The sequence below is a fragment of the Chaetodon trifascialis genome, chromosome 14, assembly GCF_039877785.1.
Source record: "Chaetodon trifascialis isolate fChaTrf1 chromosome 14, fChaTrf1.hap1, whole genome shotgun sequence".
Classification (NCBI taxonomy): Eukaryota; Metazoa; Chordata; class Actinopteri; order Chaetodontiformes; family Chaetodontidae; genus Chaetodon; species Chaetodon trifascialis.
In genome coordinates, this window is record NC_092069.1 from 25,192,501 (window position 1) to 25,211,445 (window position 18,945).

The following is an 18,945-nucleotide window of genomic DNA, read 5'->3' on the forward strand; positions in this document are numbered from 1 at the left end:
CCAGTAGAGCACTGGTTTCCAGATTTCTTTAATTTGTAGAATAAACTGTGAACTTGCAACAAGCTTTAATGCAGGTTAACTGACAGCTAGCTTGCTGGCTAGCTAGCTCAGAGCTGTTTCCTCTTCAGGAACCATCCTGAGAACAACATGGCAGGAGCAGTAAAGGAGAGAGAAAACAGAACGAGGCTCAGAGATCTGACACTGACCGGTGTTAGCATGTAGCAGGTAGTTCCTAGCTTAGCAGTTGTTAGCGGTTAGCTCAACAGCTACAGCAGTTGACCAACCAGCCCTGCAGGTTAGAATTACATCACTAAGCTTTGAGTGTTCACACATATGAATTATTTTTTGTCTAAATTTTTATGTCTAAATATCCACTGTGCTGCTTTGTGGTCATTACTGCTGCTACTCGTACCCCTGAATTGCACCTGGCGTCTGCGTAACGTCCACAGCGTGTCCGATGGAGCCGATGCCGCCGTGCTAGCCGATGCCTGCAGTCCCACCGGGCGCGCTCCGTCTCCGTTTCAGAAGCGTCTCTCAGCTCTGCTTCGTGGACGACCGTCAATCAGCACAGATAGAGCCAGACAGGAAGTCAGACAAACCTGCACTTCCAGGTTCAAGGTGATTGGTTGAGCAGTTAGAGGTTAAGGAGAGAATGCGGAGTCCTCACAAGTACAGCAGCAGTGTGTTTGTATTCCTGTGTGTGTTTGTGCACGCGTGGCCGTCTGTGTCTGTGTGTGTGTGTGTGTGTGTGTGTGTGTGTGTGTGTGTGTGTGTGTGTGTGTGTGTGTGTGTGTGTGTGTGTGTGTGTGTGTGTGTGTGTGTGTGTGTGTTCTGAATGGGGTCAGTGCTGCATGGTCCGTCCAGAGGAGGAGAAAACACAATCAGTTCTTTTGGCTGAATCTGCGTCTCCTCCTGCCAAGCTGCACACCGGCCCACAATGCACTGCAGCCTGAATGGACAACTCTCTCACAAATGAGAGTGTGTGTGAGTCTCTATTGTGCGTGTGTGTGTGTGTGTACGGGGTTGTGTGTATTTCGTGTATGCGTGTGGGAAAGTATGAGTGGTTGCGTGTGTGTGGGGTTTTTGTGATTATGGCTGATTTAATTGTGCTGAAGGAGGCTGTGTGTGTGCGTGTGTGCATGTGTGTGTGCGCGTGCCTCCAAGGACTCGGTCCCCAGCTGGAGAGCCGAGCTGGAAGCTCAGATTATTATCATCATTTATTTACATCCGTCGCTTTCACGCGACCTCCAGTTCTCAGATTATTCCTCCTCTCGACTCGTCCTTCCTCCTTCCTGCCTGTGATGTCACTCACTGGATTATTGCATTAATCATGAAATTATTCCCTCACGCCGGTTTTGCCAGCTGAAACGCAGAAGCAGTGATTGGAAACAGGAGTGGATGTAAAAACACAAACAGATGCAATCGTTACGAACACGGAGGGGCTCGAGGAAACACCTCACCTCGACACTAACGAGCAAAACGACAACAAAATGTCGAGAAGACACACAAACACGGCGGATAACGTAAATGAGAGGAGACGATTAGAAGATCAGCAAATGACAAGAGGCGTGGTATTAAAATGAGATCGGCTCTAATGCAGGAAATGAAATCATGGGAGTGTGTGTGTGTGTGTGCGTGCGTGCGTGCGTGCGTGCGTGCGTGCGTGCGTGCGTGCGTGCGTGCGTGCGTGCGTGCGTGTGTGTGTGTGTGTTGACTTGCTCCTGGTTTCATTAGAGAATCTCTCAGACTCAGAGTCAGGGATGGTTTTTGGCTCTCAGCTGGGTCCAGCTTACGTTTGATTGCTGATTCGGATGATTTTCGGCGACTTCAAAGGTCCTCGCAGCCGTTGGTCGAGAGGCCGGCACAGTGTTCGTGGGAAAGCTCGGCGCTGATAGTTTTCATATGTAAGATTTAGATTCTGCGAGCGCCACAGAGAAAATAACAGAGGTGGAAAAGTCAGAAGTGGATGGTCAGAATATTGAGAAGTGACGAAGCCTTTTGAATTAATCATGAAGGCCTCCGTCAAAACCTCAGTCTGCTGATTTGCATTCACTGTGACCAGACGTCTGCCTGCAGAGGGACAGAAAACCCCAAACTAACTGCAGCCGCTCGGTTACAGTCTGCAGGGCTAACGTGCAGCTCTGCTGTCAGCTAAATGCTAACGGGCGCTCGCTAACATCCTCACAAGAACAAAGCTGTAACATGATGAGCTGTCAATGCAGAACTGCTGAAAACTGCAGTTCCTCTGACGGCCACTCGAGGCTCCAAAAGCAAGTCAATCCCCATAGACCTCCATATTAAAATATCCGACAGCAACAGAAATAAACGCTCTATGTGGCTAATTTCCTCGTTTTATGATGACTATGGAGTTGACCCTTTATAAAACTCACTCGTTTATTTTAAAGTTACGCATAATTACGGGCTTGGCCTCTTTGAGTGACAGCTAGCTGCAACGTTTCAGCAACCGTCCTTCATTCAGCTGCTCAGCTCCACCCATGCTCCACCTCTTTGCCCTTTTTGGGATTAGCTTGGCGGAGTCAGACGCTGCCAAGATGGCGACGGCAGACTCACTGAGCTTCACGTTTTCCACGTTCACTGTCGTAGTTTAGCGAGTTAGCATGCAAACACTGATCTGCCTAATTCATCCTGAGGGGAGCATGAATGTGTGGAGCAAACGTCACAGCAGCCTAACAGCAGTAAAGACTTTTCATCCAAACCAATGAAACCAGAGCTGATGGTGGAAAAATCACTTCATCCTCTGGGGACCAACAACAGTTCAGATGAGATATTAAGGTATAAAAAATACCTCTTATTTGACTCTTTAACTCTCATTTTTCTTCCTAACGATTCGAGGCTCACCGTCCTGACCTCTGACCTCTGACCACTCCTCTGACGACCATGAAAGGATCCTGTTAGACTTAATAAAGCAGGTGACGCTTCAAAATATTCCGTTAAAATCAAAGAAAAATCAATGTTTTCGACAGATCATTGACTTTTTTTTAGCTCAGTACGTCTTAAATGTTGACCCGCTTTGGAGAGTTTAGCACCTGGACTTTATCATTGGTGGTGAATTAGTTGTTGTATTGATTATTGATCCTCATTGATCGGAGTCACGTGTGCAGGTCAGGAACCTTTTGATGTGATTTAACGGCTTCCTTCTTTCCTTTCCTCTCTTCTTCACCTCGCACCCTCGTCCCCTCTCCTCTCATCTATCTCATTATCCTCCTGCTCCTTTGTGCCCTTCCTCCCTGCGCCTCCCTCCTCTTCGTCGCCCTCTCTCCACCTCCCTGCCCTCCATCCTTCCCTCCCTCTGGTGTCCGGGTCACGGCCCGGGGGAGCGGCTGTGGTCTCACACATTTACGGGGGCCTTGAATAGTTTCTCGGCGGGGAGCGATTCGCTGGTCTGGTTGGGATTTTCTAATGAGCTTTGAGGAGGGAGGGGGTAGCGTTGGGGGTGAAGACGCCACATTCGCTGTTACCCATCCTCCCCGGTTCCTTCCCCCTTTCCTCTGGTTAAAGCAGATTAATTAAAAGCTCGCCGGCGCTGTCTCTCTTATCAGCCAGAGTCGAGCACTTACTGTAAGCCTCCAGGGAGGGCTCAGCGCCGGGCCGGGTGGGCAGGGAAGGGGGCGGGAAGCCTCCGGGAACGATGCTAATTCCAGCCAGTGGGACGGTGGGACGGCTGCTCAGGAATTACTGCCGGTGGTGCGTTCATCGCTGATTATCTGTCGAGGAAGAGGCTGCTCGCAGACAGACAGTCGGCCCGTTAGTCACAGTTTGGGCTCATTTCACATTCACGGCATCTTTTTCTGCCGGTAATCTGAGCCGGTCGCCTGCAGCCAAGACGCCGAAAGAGCAGCCGTGGTAATGTGGATGAAACCTGCTGTATGTTGTGTCAACAGTAACGCCTGTAATAAAGAGTGTAATGAATATATAGAAATATTGGAATCAGGAGCCCTCACGCTTAATAATATCCAGCTGTGCTGTCAGATGGCAAGTCAGCAATAACTGTTGTGAGCAGGACTATTAATATTCCAGTGATTATTATAGTTGCTGTGTTTTCACTTCTTCATCCCCGAGGCCTGCTGTGAGACTCTGCCTCTGCAGGGTGGAAATAAGGGACCGTATGAAAATTACTGGGGTGATTAAAAAAAGGGACGCAATCAGCAAGCATCTCAACGTGCACTGTTAAATGTTTTAGATGTTCTTTGGCCCCAGCGTGAATCGCACGTAAGCGCTGATTTATCTGTGAGCAGGTTGTTTCCAGTCCGGTGGCGTTTAATCCAGATGGAGGGCAGGAAGTGAAAACCGCCGTGGACAAGATGAAGGAAAGTTCTTCCTGTGCCGGTTTAAATTACGAGAGAAAGGTACCAACAGGACGTCGTTTGGTTTGTCACTTCCTGCCCTCCATCTCAGTATCTCCTGAGTCCACTTCTTTTGCTGATGTTGCCCACAGTTTTGTACACCTTGCCTTCAGGGCTTCCGTAGAATCGTAACTTTAATGAAATCTGACTTTTCGTCTGGCGCCACCTTGAGGCTGAAATTTGATTTTGTACAATATTTTGGTTTCTGATCAAATACCTGCAAAACAAACAAAAACATTCCCATCAGCCTCAGCTGCACTTGCAAATGTCACATTAGTAACCTGCTAAAAATTAGCATTAGCATGTTAGCATGCTGCTTTTACAGAGCTGCCGGCCTGAATGTTGGCAGAACAAAGCGTGAGAAAAGATGGAGGAAACACGACGTTCTTTGTGTTGTAAAGCACAAAAAGTAAATAGTTGATAAAGTAAAAAGAGTTTGAGAGAGAAGTTCTTTCTTTCTCACCTTCGCCGCTCTGACCAATCACTGCGTGAAGTGGTCCTGAATGTCGGCTTGTGTTCTTTCATTAAAAATTCATGTAGTCACATTCATTATTACGGGATTTTACTGTTGACACAATGGAGCCAAAGGATTTCATTAAGATTATGAGGCTCTGTTTCAGTGTCGACTCTTGTTCTGTGACGCCGGCTTCAGGCGACAAACTCAGAAACAAGGAAATGGAAATGAAGGAGAGGAAAGTGGTGAATGAGGAAGTGCAGCAGCTGAACAGAGGAGGCTCGGTGTCCTCACCGCTGAGGTGAACAATGGAGAGTAATCTGAAGAGTCCACAGAGCGAAAGCTTTCATTGTCTTCTCACGCCTGGAAACCAATATCAGTACTTTCAGGCCGCGGAGGTTCATAAAAGCTGCACGTTTAATCCTGCTGCAGACTCACTGACTGTACTTCAGTGTGAAAAATGTTCTTCATTTTCTGCAGCCGCGTGACTGTAAGGTCATGGAGCCCGGCCGTGATTTAATGCAGGGAGGGATTTCCTGCGTTATTTCTGTGTTTGGAGCGAAGCTTTCTGACCGCATGAAGACGCCTTTCGGCTGCTGCGACGCTTCAAGCAGCACATTAAGAACTGTGTGAGGAAGTAACTCATAAAAAACACCAAGAGCAAACGTTTAATTAGACGTTTATATTCTGAAAATCGTCTGAATTTAAAATCCATATAACAGCTTTACGTCCAGAGTAGGACCGTTACTTTATGTCACAACTGGTGAAACGTAGGCAACAAATGAGGATGAGGAGAAACTGGAAGATAAAACTTTATTGATCCCATGCTGGGACAATAAAACTGTAACAGACAGAATGAGACAAACAGATGATAAAAAAAGGAGACAATAAACTCATCATTATAAACAAAAGGAGGATAAATCATTGGTTTGAGAAGGATGGGTTGGTTTCTCAATGGGAAATTTAAAATTGTACGACTAAGATATGGATAATAAAACAGTATTTTTGTACTTCTGCACAGTCGAAAAACACATAACACAGTACAAAAATCTCTAATACTGCAGCAGATATTTGAATCCACAGAATCTGAAATCTGAGTCGATGTGTTTTGTGTTGCAGGTTGCAGCCGTTCATCACCGGACAGCCCAACAAGAAGCACGCTGTGGAGCAGGTGAGCTGCCGTCCATCTTCACCGCACCTGATCCTCATCTTCGTCGCTCGCTCGTGCTCTGATTGGTTCTCCTGCAGTTAGCAGACGTGCAATAATATTAATATTAATATTAATATTCTTATGAGAAAACGACTAATGACGCGTTGTACTGCACTTGAGAAATACTCGGTTTATGTATATGTACAATATATACAGTTTATAAAAGTGCTGTTGCTAATACGGATAATAAATAGTGTTTTTAAACACTGGAGAGAAATAAACAACTTAGAAACTGCACCAGGTGAAACGGATGACGTGAGCAGATGTTAGCATTAGCGCAGATATTAGCACTGATAACAGTGGGTTCATGATGTAGAAATGAGAAAGACAGCATCAGCTCAGAGCTACGTCACATGATGCTGGAGTTCAGTCACAGCTGCTGGGATACTATCATAGATTATAGTGTGTGTGTGTGTGTGTGTGTGTGTGTGTGTGTGTGTGTGTATAATATGGCATCACGGCATAAAACAAGGGGACTGTCTCAAATAAAGGCCTCCACTCTATAATATATTATGTGTGTTATAAAAGAGATGAAAAAACCTGCTATGTAAGTACTTAATCTCTAAAATTAGGTTTCTTTTTCATCTTTGTCAAATTCATTAAATCCTATGAAAAGACCAGAACTCTTCATCTCTCAGTCCTCTTCAGACCCCCTCCTCTCCCCAACTCTGAGCCACAAGTTCATTGGCTCTGACTAAAAACTGAAAGTGTGCCATTGATATGAAGTTAAATCATTAAAAAGGCTTCAGTCGTTTCCTCAAACAGCTCCTCACTGTAGCTTTTAGCAAACAAACAGGAGGAAATGGAGCGTTTGTCAGGGACTACTTTGAGCGGCGGATGGATCCACAGTTAGTGCTGCAGTGAGTGTTTATGGCAGCAGGATGGTGTGTGTTCACAGTGATGAAGTCAAGGACCTTCAAGGTCTTGGATATTTAGTCTTGTCTGGTTTTCAGTCACCTGTTTAGACCCCCGCAGAGGGGTCATTATTTATTAGACTCGTGCTGGAGAAGAGTCAATCTGATCAGAAAATATGGTTAATCCACTGATCAGTTATCTGCTTACCTGCGTCCAGGTGACATTCATTGATTAAATATATGTATCATTGTTAGACGCCGCTGAGAAACACTGACAGAAACATGATTGAAGTAATGTCCTTTATTACCTTCTGAAGGATTTCTAACATTCAGCTTTAATCGGAATCTGCATTCATTTTCTGTCTAGTTCAGTAGTTTCTGTGTGTTTTTCTTACCTTCCTCCTGTCAGCTCAGTGTAACTTAGGTGTGTTTTGTGATTTGCTGCTGCCACACTGCACTTCTCCTGCAGGGATCAATAAACTCGATCTGTCCGTCTGCGTCAGTTCAGGCCTTATTGTCCCTTCTGGTTTGCCGTCATTCTTTGATCCGTGCAGCAGTGAAGAACGTGTTAATGGTAAAGTCTTACACACACACACACACACTCTGAGTGTGTGTTGGCAGTGAAATGAAGTTTATCCAAACACAAACCGGAGACAGAACGAAGCCGCGACTCCTCATTAAGCGCTGATCGCTGTGACCTCCTGCAGCGTAGAGAGGAGCGAGTACTCCTCGCTCGGGCCGTGTGAGGGTGAACCTCGCTTCGTTTCTTCGTTTGTCCTTCACTCTCTGGCTGCGTCTTAAAGTAAGTGCGGCCTTAAACTTGAAGGTAAACTCGTCTCCATCCCTCCGCCGCCCTGCAGTGACGGTTTCTGTTGGCTCGCCGCCGCCGCTCAGATGAATCCAAGGAGAATGAGGTTAGTGGTACGTTACATCTGCTGCGTGTCAGACTTCACGTCTTTGAACAGTTAATTTCCACCTGTCCTCATTCTGCTTTCAGCAGCCATCTTCAGGGAGAACGAGGCCAGTTTTCCAACTTTTTCTCTTAATTTGATTTTAAATTGGACTCATTCAGTCACAGGAAGCTTTACATCATCTTCAAAGTCTTAAAGTGGACTTCTGCACTTCATATCCGCTCTGCTCTTCTTCCCACATCTCATTTTCCATATCTGCCACAGTCCTCTCTTCTCCTGCTCTTCATTTTCTCTGCCATCTTCCTCTTCATCGCTCCATGAGGAAGCAACATTGGAGGAGGGAGGGGTCAAAGTTTTGTTTGTTTTCAGCCGACATGAGACAAAAGATGAACGACTGAGTGAGAAAATATCACGGTTTTACACTATTATTATTAATATTGTTAGTAGCAGCAGCAGTAGTAGTAGTAGTAGTAGTATCAGTTGCTATGACCCTTAAAGGAATTAAAACAAAAGTTTTTTTTTTAATTAATATTAATTAATAATTAATAATGTTAAATCCTATAGTTGAGTAAATGTACACAGTATGACTTCCACGCCGAGGTTTCCTGTGAAATCCTGAAGAGAAGACAACTCGGACTCCCAAGGTGCATTTCAGTAAGAAACAGCCAATCAGAGAGCTTCAGATTGAGTCATGTGACGGTGAACTGAAGCCAAACTTTGTAGAAACTCGATAAAACATCTGGCAGCTTAAATGATTATTCAGCAACTCTGAGGCTTATTTTGTCTCCAGTTGTGACAACAACGTGTTTTTGTGTTGACGGGCGTCTCTTCCTCAGTAACATCAACCGAGGCTCATGGGTAATGAAGTTTTCAGAGTCATCTGAAGAAAAAAGCTGATTTCTGTTCAAACGTACAGCAGTCACATAAACCTAAAGACCAGCTGGTTTAAGTTGAACTGAAGGAGGAGAAACTAAAGCTTTCACTGAAACTTTCAGATGGGAAACTTTCAGCGTCTCCTCTGTCTCCACTGTGTCTCTCCTCCTCCTGCGTCACTCCTCCGTCCTCCTCCTGCTGCTCTTCTCCTTTTTTCCTTCTCTCTTCATCGTCTCACTTCATGCTTCACTCCCTCGTCTTTCTTCTTCTTCTTCTCTTCCCTTTAATGCTTCTTTCCTGTCGCTCTCCTGCACCACATTCCCCTCCCCCCGCAGTCTTTGTCCTCCTCTTCATCATGTGCTGTTGGCAGCTCTGAATGGAGGAGCTCGGGGAGATCAGGCTCTGTCAACCAGGAAGAAAACATTGCCACGAGGGGCCGGGTCAACAAGGCTTGTTACTTAGCAACCCCCTCACCTCCCCCTGGGAACTGGAGACAAACGGCCGTCGCCATTGGCTGAGGCCGCTCCTCGCGCTCTGCTCCTGTTATGTAATGTTTCACTGCGGCGACAGAAGCAGATTGAAAGGAGATGTTTGTGCTTCGCCCAAACTCTTTCTGCTGGGCCTCGACCGTGACCCAGCGATCAGCCGAGGGAGGAAACCATCACTTTACGAGACCGAGAAGGAGCGACGGGTTCATTTCTGCCAAATGAAAGCGGCCCGGCTGCTCCGCGCTGGAGCAGGCGGAGATGTGGGAGTTTCAGAGGGGCTTAGGAAGCTGAAAGGGTGGCGAGGTCAGGGGAGAGGGGCTTTGAACCGCACCCCCTCCAGCGTCGCAGCTACTGCTTACGCAAGCGATAGTGTTGGCAATCAAAGGCCGAGTGTGTTTGAAGCTCGTCCTCGGCGAAGCTGTCGGGCCAGGCCGGCGGCGAACCACATGACGTGCAGCTCGTCCTGCTCGTTCAGGCCCGTGAAGCTGAACTTCACCAAGAGGCTGAAGCAGCTCTTACTGTTCACACACGAACACACAAAGTTGGTCTGTTCACGTCGGCGTGGAAACAACCAACACAATCAGTCTCGTTCATTTCTAATCAGTAATTGAACATGAGGAGTCGAATGAAGATGAGCGCGGCTTCATCGCTGTGAAGATGTGAGTCGAGTTTTCTGAGTTCGTTCCAGACGTGTGGACGGTTCGTAACAGAGCAGCAGTGTTTCAAGTCAGCGTAAAGATCTGAGAGCTGGCCTGATGTGGTCTCTCCAGGGGCCTCGCTTATAAAACGGACTTAAGATGGAGTTTGATCTTCGGCGTGACTTAAGCAGAAAACCTCGTCTGAGTCGTTATTCACAGAACCGTCCTCTGATGTGGAAATGATCTTATCTCTGTAGACTTAAGTGATTTTCCTGCTGGTTTTAAGGTTGTTGTAGTTTGAGACGGACACGTGTCCAAGCCTGCGGTGAACTTTATGACCACTTCGATGCGCCGGTCCATTGGGGAGAGCTCAGGCGTGCCAGGCCGCCCTCCGTCTGCCTGAGAGCTGAGGTGACGTCTGGATTTTATTTTCTTTCCTCGTACTTTAAGTCAGATCATTTCTTTTGACATCAGCCACAGTTCTGTCCTCCCGCCTCGTTGGCTGCAGCAGCGACGCGTTCCCACGCCGAGCGTTCGGCTTTGTTTAGTCCACCGAACAACAAGCGAGTCTCCTCTTTCATCACTGTGACCTCCTCCTCCAGCCTGCCCTCCTCTGCTGCTCCTCACTCAGCCCTCATTTTGTGCTGCTGTGCCGATAAATGAGGAGGAATCATTCAGTTTGAGCTGATCACGTGTGGAAGAGACAGATGAGATTCTTGAGTTAGGAAAGTCTAACTCTAAAAACATTTTTCTAAATGAGGCTCAATCATCTGATCTGAGGTCAGATGAATCTGAAGGCTGATGAAGCTCTCGTTCTTCTTACAACAGGTAAAAACATACGACAAACTGCTAACGCTGATTTAACAATTGTTAGCTGTGCTGCTTTTAGCTGTTCCTATTAGCTATTGTTTTAGATCTGTCGTCAGAGATCTAAAACAATAGCTATATCACCATTATCCAACTTGGCTCCTCCCGGCAGTTAACAGTTCACAAGCCAACAATTTTTTCCGGCAGTTTTAGGCTAATTCTTGCATTTTTCACCCCTATGAACAACAACTTCTGGTACTTGATAAAAGCTGGTTTCTCACTTTGATCGATTTGAGCGACCGTAAACGACGTAAAACCTCGGCATCTTGAATGTGTGTTATTGTGCCTCCATCTGCAGTTCACACTACAACAAGAGAGACATGATTTTATTGATTTTCAGGATTTTGAATATTTTGTCCCTTTATCGTGTTGAACTGATACGACACATTTATAAACTGTGTTCAGCTGTTAACTGCTGGTTCTCAACATGTTTTTATAGACTTTACTAAACGTTTTATATCATAGAATCTCAAGTTTTAGTTAAAATGCTCTTTTGTCTTTTGACGTCTCTAAAACTTTTCTGTGTGTGTGATGTTTTTAAGCGTTTTTGCAGTTTTTATTCTTAAACTCCTTGAACTCATCCCTGCTGAGTTTTTCACAAACAGAAATGATGCAGACGTTGTGAACGGCCACCAAGTATCAGAATGGTTAATTTAAACATTTTTCATGCATATTAGAATTCAGTATCTGGAAAAAACATCACTTCGTACAATTTCTCTGTGATTGATGCTTTCTGGCTGTCGTGCCGTTAAAACACTCACAGAAATGGCCGAACATGAGCTTTAATCCAGGCTGCTGTTTGCTCTCAGTTAATTTCGCTCTGCTCGTTGTTCCATGAGTGACTGCAGGCGATCAGATGTCGACATCCCCGCGCCCATAAAAGCCTCTCTGAGCGTCTGTTTCCTGTAGCCGCCTCCCGTTGCCTCCTCGCTCCTAACGAGCGCTTCTCTCGTTAAAGGCCTGAGTGAGCTAAGAGTGTGAATGCTGCTTCTAACATACAACATGAAAAGCTCACAACACACAAACGTCTTTGTTGTCCTCTCCACAGTTTTATCTCCTCTCGCAGACCTTCAGCCTGATGCACTCACCTGATGCTCTCACCTGCGATTTAGTTTATGCTGTCGTGTTTCTGCCTGTGAGGTTAAAGCCAGCTGGGATCCACCGAGAGGAAGAGGAGGGGCGGCGCTGAGTTTTTGCTTTTGATATTTGTACATTTTCATCATATAATATATATGAAAATGTGAGGATGGAAAAAGAGGAGGAAGGGATGAGAACAAAGGAAGCAGAGGAGGAGGAAGTGAGGAAGGCTGTGGGTAGAATAAAAGAGGCAAAATAGAGGAAATGTGAAATAAAAGAAAGGTGGGAGGAAAAGGAGGAGGAGGAGGAAATGAAAGGCAAAGGAAGGAGAGGTGGCAGGAGGAGGGAGGCCCCAGCAGGGACTCCGACAGGCTGTTGCTGAGGAGAACAGAAATATCTCCTCACGCTGTGGAGCCTCCACCTGCTTCTCCTTCAGCTTTATAATTAGCCGCCGCTGAAAGGAAAGCGAGATCACGCAGGTTTCCTTTCAGCGGCGGAGGAGAAACTCCAGACGATGCTTTCCTCTGCCATAACGTGAAAATCCACAGCGTTTAGAAACTCTCCTTTTAGCTACTTTATGAGTTTCTCTCGCTCACGGCGGCGAGAGGAAAGAATGAAACGTTCCACGGCAGACACACCTGTCCTCCCCGGTGTAAGCGTCTGTTTGCCTTATGATATCTGCGCCGTTCATCGCTGAGCAAAACAAACACGGCTCAGATTGAAGCCGAGAAGCCGCTCTTCAGGATGGGATCACTGTTTTTTCCGAGGGGAAATTTCCTTTGTCCTGCAGCAGCTCCGGTTCACACACCGAGCTCTCGGATCACTCGTCATCATGTGCCGTAATCACAGTGGCCACGCACGACAACTGTTTCTGATTGGCAGACAGGTGTGATCTGAATCACTGTCAGGTGACTTTTTGGCTCGTGGACATGAAACATGAACAGCTGTGTTAAAATATTTATTCTAAGTTTACTTTTGCAGCTCCGACCATCAGTTCTATCCATGATAACACTTCCTGGTTTGACTTTGACCCACTGTACTTGCTGTAGTTGTGCCCACTCATAATTCTTCTGTGTAATAGTCCTTTATGAAAAACATTGCAGTGCCTTCTCTTCCACTTTAATTCAGTGTGGTTCAGCTGTTCTGCCGGTTTGATTATAACCTGTTTGACTCGTGTTCGTTGTGGCGTTGGATCGGTTGTCTTCCAGATTTCAACTTCAGTGCTTTGATGTTTCTATAACTGGGAAAACCTGCTGCTCAGACTCACAAAAATAAACTCCTAGTTTGAAATGTAGTAGTTTAACTGTAGTTTTGATCAGTCACTTGGCTTAAAACAGGCTAACAGCCAGCTGAGGCTAAAGCTTACGCACACAGCGGAAGCTCTCCAGGCCTCTAGAGGGAGCACTGCGTGGAGCGAGACCAGAGGAGAGAGTTTGTTTTAGATGGAGGACTTTGAGATGGAACACTGACACACAGCTGAGCTCTGAACTCGAACCTGCCGTTTGTTTTATTGTCGGTTCCACCGATGGAAAATGGTCTCCGTCCTTTTATTAGACCAGGTGTTTATTTTCTCGTGCTGCTGCCAACAGGCTGCCAACATTTCCTCCTGTTCCAGGAGGCTTGTTTTCTGATCGTAAACGGGTCCATTTTCCTCTCCCAGCATGCAACTGGAAAGACAGGGCGCAAACACTGGTCAGCTCAGGGGGTGAAAGCCGAAGGCCGGTCTGATGACACTGTTACCCCCGCTCACCCTCAGCCCTTCATTTTTAATCTCACAGGCCTTTTATGAACTGTGAAGGGTGTTTTGGCCCCGAGGCTCCAGTTAATTTCTGACCCTTTTGTGCGACACCGAGAACACTGATGACTATGCAGATTTCTTAAATGCAGAATGAATAAATGAGCGAACGATGGAGGATAATAAAGGTTGTGGTCACGCTCGGATGCTGGATTTAGTCGCATGTGGGAGGAAATATCTCCTCGCTCCACCTGCCCGACCGCTCCATCACTACCACACTATGTTTATTATTTCTATCATTTCACAGGAAGTGGGGCAGATGAGATCAGATCTGCCTTAGATTTCCCCCGGGACGCTCGCGTGTCACGCAGAGGAAAATATTAAAAATACCGAACGACGCACGTCTGCTCACCACCAACAATATTTCCTGTTTGCTCAGATTGCCAACGGCAACCCCCTGCCGGTGCCCGCGGGAGCCCCCGCCAGCGGAGTGGTGGTCGAGAGCGGGCCGGTGGTCTACGACGATGCCGCTGCGGCTGATGAGGAAGACGAGGATGAAGAGGAGGCTTGTGTCAGCGCCATGGACCTGCTGGGCAACAACGGTCAGTTCAGACACACTCAGTGTGTTTAACCTGCAGATCCAGAGTCTGTCGGTGCCTCCGGCTGCAGCTCGCTCGAGTTATATTCGACATAAACTGCACACATCCAATCAGCTTCGCTCATGAATCAGCGTCAGTCCAGCTGCAGGTCGTCTTTATTTTCATTATTGGCTGTTGATTTGTTTTGATTGATGTTCCCAAAAGTCCAGCGTGGAGTCTTAAAACAAAACAGACTGTAAGAATCAAAAACGAATATCTGAACATTTTAACTGTGAATCATGAAAGACGTCGTCCTCGGAGTGGAGCTGCATGCAGAAGCTGCAGAGCTTCACACAGACGTCTGACTGGTGATGAGCCGCTAAAGTCGTTCCTGATGAGTTTTTCAGTTGATTGACAAATCGATTATCGTTTTGTTTGTGTCCTGAAATGAGACGCTGACTGATTCGTTCATTTAGAGGAAATGACGAGGAAACGATCTGAACGCTCGGCCGCGGTCGACACTGGCAGAGTCACGGTGTCAGGCGGTGGCGGCAGTGGCGGCGGCGCTCCTCGCTCGAGTGTCTGGACTGTGAAATGGTTAGAATGACTTTTTAATGAATGAGCCCGTCGGGGTCACGGCTCAGACTCCCTGTATGTTTTAATGAGCCCTCGCTAAGATTAAGTTTCTCCACTTTACGTCTCTGGCTGTTAAACTTTAAGGTCTGTGGCTCTGCCGCAGTAAAAAGTCCAGAGCGACTTGATTGATTCCTGTCGGGAAACGCTTTGTTTATAATCCCCCCCCCACACACAATGAGGTCAAAGGTCAGGTGAGAGACTCGAGGACAGCTTACACCAGAGCAAAGTGACGCATTTGACATTTTAAAGTCTGACCTGTTGTCTCATCACAGCGTCTCCGTGGAAACTGTTTCCTTTCCTCTAGCGACGCCTCGATTCGAGACGCCGCTCTTCCACCCGGCAGCCGTCCAATCAGAGCTGCGTTTCTGGCTCTTAAAGCATCTCTCGCTCACTCTTCTCTCCCACGTTCGAGACAAACTGGTGAAATTCTCACTTCTGTGGAGAATTCGTCCAATAATGGTGTCAGAGGAGCACGTGTTTAGCGCTGATACTTAATTTTACTTTATCTTATTACTTTTAAGAACATGAACAAACGAAGCCAAACAAAGTGTTACACATCAGTGTTAAGACAGACAACTTTACACAAAGCTAACAAATACACACAACAATACAATTCACCAAGTGAAGCTAAAAAATAAACGAGACAAACAAACACATCAGGCAGTAATAGACTGTTCTACATTTAGTGAAGGAAATTATTTAGACAGGTTTTCATTTAGATCTTTGTTCTGACTCTTTCAGCTGGTCACTAACAGCCCAAAGCTGATTTTTCAAGAAGTTTCTGTAGAAATTTAGTTCCAGTCAGATTTCTGCAGATGTCCAGCCGCTCAAATCAGACTTTAAAGCTGTTTTGCTAAAGTTCCCATCTTCTTAAACTACATTTTAGAGGCAAACTTTGTACTTTTTACTCTACATTTGTCTGATTTTTCACGTCTTTCCCGTCCGAAGAGGCTGCAGACGTCTGATCTTATAGAATATGATGTATTGCTGTAGATTAAACTAACCAACAGGATATAAAGCAGTTCAATGAGCTCAACCTGGAACATCCACAGCAGCGGAATACAACATTAAGGCAGCAATAATATGAAGTGTTTTCATTACTCAGCTTCACCTTTGTTACTATCTACAGGTTGTTCTCAGCTGGTTTCTGGTGATTACTCATTTAGATTTAATCCTCATCATTTCTTCAACGATGCAGCGCGTCGATCTAATCCCTCCTGTGTTGCCCTCCAGATTACGGCTGTGACGGAGATTACGACGATGGATTCTAGCAGTGGTCCTCCTGGGTTATCATCCCCAACCAGTACGGACAGTTTTAAAACCTTAAGTGTATCAAATGTTTACTACCAGACACAGACACAAAACGACCGCAGCTACAGACGGCGCTGTGACGCCATGAGGAACGAGGACTAAATGGGAACATGTGTGCTGGAAAAATCCCACTCCTCGGTCCATTTGGCGTCCCGACTGGACCGAAGTGGAGGGACGTGCTGCTGGGACGCTGGCTGAGATGGTGAAGTGGAAATGAGGGATACAAGTGTATTGATCAGTGTGGAGCCGATAACACGGTGAACTCACAGGTGGGAAACACTCCAGTAAGCACTGGTTTGGTGGTTTGCAGGTCAGAATACGTTGAACTTTGAGACAGCTGAAGTTTCAGCAGCATTGAACAATACGAATAATAATGTGGACATCTAAGATCACGTTTGGCTGAATTTAGCCCACTTTTAAGACCGCTGTCTTCCATCCTGCTGAATACCACATCAGTGTTTACTGTGAAGCACTCGTTGGGGGACAGACGCTGAGAAAAACTGTCCCCTGTGGACTGAGACATTTCCACCATGGTTCTGTTGAGGTTTTGAAGGCGTAATGTAGCAAAAAGAACAGCCAATCAAAATGCTAAACACATTATCCTTGAACTTGCACTTTGCATTCGTGACACTCGAGTACTTCCTGACAACTAATCCTAGTAAACTATACTGCATCTCCTAACAACGATATGTACATAGAAGTACAGGCAGCGTGAGATCAATCATCATTATCAGTGTTTTCCTGTCATTTCTGGCTCAGCTGAGGTCAATCCTCCAACGACCTCGCTGCTCGGATCAATATTTATTATTGCCTTAGGTGATCAGTGGATGGACACGTGCTGTCTGGTCTGCTAAAACCAAAGTATTACAATGAGGTTGCCTTGGAACAGTGTTTGCTGAGATGTTTAGTACGAAAATAGTGAGATTTTAACTCCAGATCAAGTTTGTGTGAGGAGCGCGATAGTTGAATTTGTGGTTTGATTAGTTTTATTTTATTATCTTGCTTTGGGCTTTTCGATGGAACTGATTCTGATTCTTTAATTGAGACGGAGTCATTTGATTTATGATTTACATTGTGTATGACTTCCTGTCAGAGGCGTCCAAAGCCAGGATGCAAAAACGTTCTGTGATATTTTACTTTCCAGATGAGTGAGGGAGCCCCGTCAGAGAACATATCGATTTTTTATTTTAGCTTTTTATGATTTGTGTGTTGGAAAATAATGAGAGTTGGGAGGTGAAACTGATTGTGGCCTTTTCACTGTGTCCACACAACAGTCTTTAACGAGGCGTCGTGGTCGACCGCCTCCGTGTTGCTGCTACAAGTCTTGATGTTACATTTGCATATTGTTGTATGCATTTGCTGCTACAGTAAAGATTTCACTACATGGGAAAAAAAAAATGCCTCTTTGTTCATTTTTGTGTTTAAGGAAATAATGTGCAACCATCTAAAAGACTTTCCATCAGTAGAGATTGACGTTTCAACGTTTTCTGTTGATAGAGAAGCTCTGGTAGCATTAGCTCAGAGCAGCTAACGTTCTTCAGGATAAAAAAAGATGTAGATTCAAAGCAACTAAAATCTGTATTTTATATGAATTAATAATGCGAAAAGGGTCAGTCATACTGATAAATTTAGGCTACGTCCAAAATAAAACATTTATCTTAACACAAAAACGATCTCTGTTCAGATCAGCGTTTCAGAAATATTCTCTGTCCATGTGAGCGTGCTGAAAAACACATATTAACGTTCATGTACGCTTGTCGTGCGATTGCCAGTGCACACAGGTCGCAGATTGCCTGTTTACTCTACCAATTTGCAGTACCTTTGTATTGAGCTGCACTGCAAACAGAAATACTGTAATTCAGCTAGTAAAGCTAATGCTAATAACACATGCAAAATTGTGGCCAGACGGACAGGAAAAGACAGGACAGCCTGCTGGGAGTTTGCCCAAAGGCACCTGAACAACTCTCAGACCCTGACAAGCAAAATACTCTGGCCTGATGAAACAAAGACTCAACCATGGCACCCAATCCCCAACAGAAACCAGGCACTGAGCATGGGCTCATTAATACCATCCCTACAGTCCTAGATGGAGGTGGCAGCGGCATCATGCTGTGGGAATGTCTTTCAGCGACAGGGACTGGGAGACCAGTCAGGATAAAGGCAAAGATAGATGCACACAAGTGTAGAGCAACCCTGAGCAAAAACCTTGTCCAGAGTGCTCAGCATCTCAGGTTTACATGTCAACAAAACAACCACCCGAAGCCTACTGCCAAGAAAACTCTGAAAGCCGTGGAGGGGCCCAGCTAGTCCAGACCTTAACCCAACAGAGACCCTCTGGAGAGACCGGATCATGGCTGGTTCATCCAATCTGGTTTAGCTTGAAGGATTCTGCCAAAAACAATGGGATCATTTCCAAGAGGACTTAGTGAAGGGTCTGAATACTTCTAGAAATGAAATATGCCAACCTGTTTTTGCTTTGTCATTGAGTCTTATGTTATCTGACAAAAAATGAACTCAAAACGCGGAAAACTTGAAAGGATCTGAAAACTTTGTATGTCTTTGTATTCACCACAGAATAACAATCTGGGCCCGTCAGAGGCAAAAACAAGCACTTTGGTGGATATGCTCTGATGGTGCACCTCTGCCTTGAAGGATAAGATTGCAGGCCGTTTTGCAGTTGACAGCTGCAGCACTCTCGCTAAATACAGGACCAATTTCAAAAAGTGTCCCCATCAGTCCCCTGGATGCAAAAACAAGGGAAAACAGTGTCCACATCAAAGTATACAAAAGTTTGCCTTTAAAAGTCTGCAGGACCTGAAAGACTTGCACGTGACTTGCAATTTGCTGAGGAAGACCTGTGACTTGACTTGGACATGTCTCGACTGTCCTTGACTTAAGACATTGATGCTTGTCTTGACCTTGTCTTCAATGATTGGCACCTGACTTTGA

General features: G+C 45.8%; 1 protein-coding gene across 2 annotated transcripts in view; it reads left to right on the top strand.

Annotated features, from left to right (window-relative positions):
• brf1a (BRF1 general transcription factor IIIB subunit a) overlaps positions 1-17,381 on the top strand; it is an 89,594-nt gene extending 72,213 nt beyond the window's left edge. For both annotated transcript variants that reach the window (XR_011603048.1, XM_070979710.1), the window contains exons 17-19: positions 5,938-5,989; positions 13,911-14,073; positions 15,919-17,381. Coding sequence is in view for 1 of the 2 variants with exons in the window: in XM_070979710.1 (XP_070835811.1) it covers positions 5,938-5,989; positions 13,911-14,073; positions 15,919-15,956 (253 nt within the window). In the remaining variant the exon portion in view is untranslated. The remainder of the gene's footprint in view (positions 1-5,937; positions 5,990-13,910; positions 14,074-15,918) is intronic.
• The last annotated feature ends 1,564 nt before the right edge of the window (positions 17,382-18,945 follow it).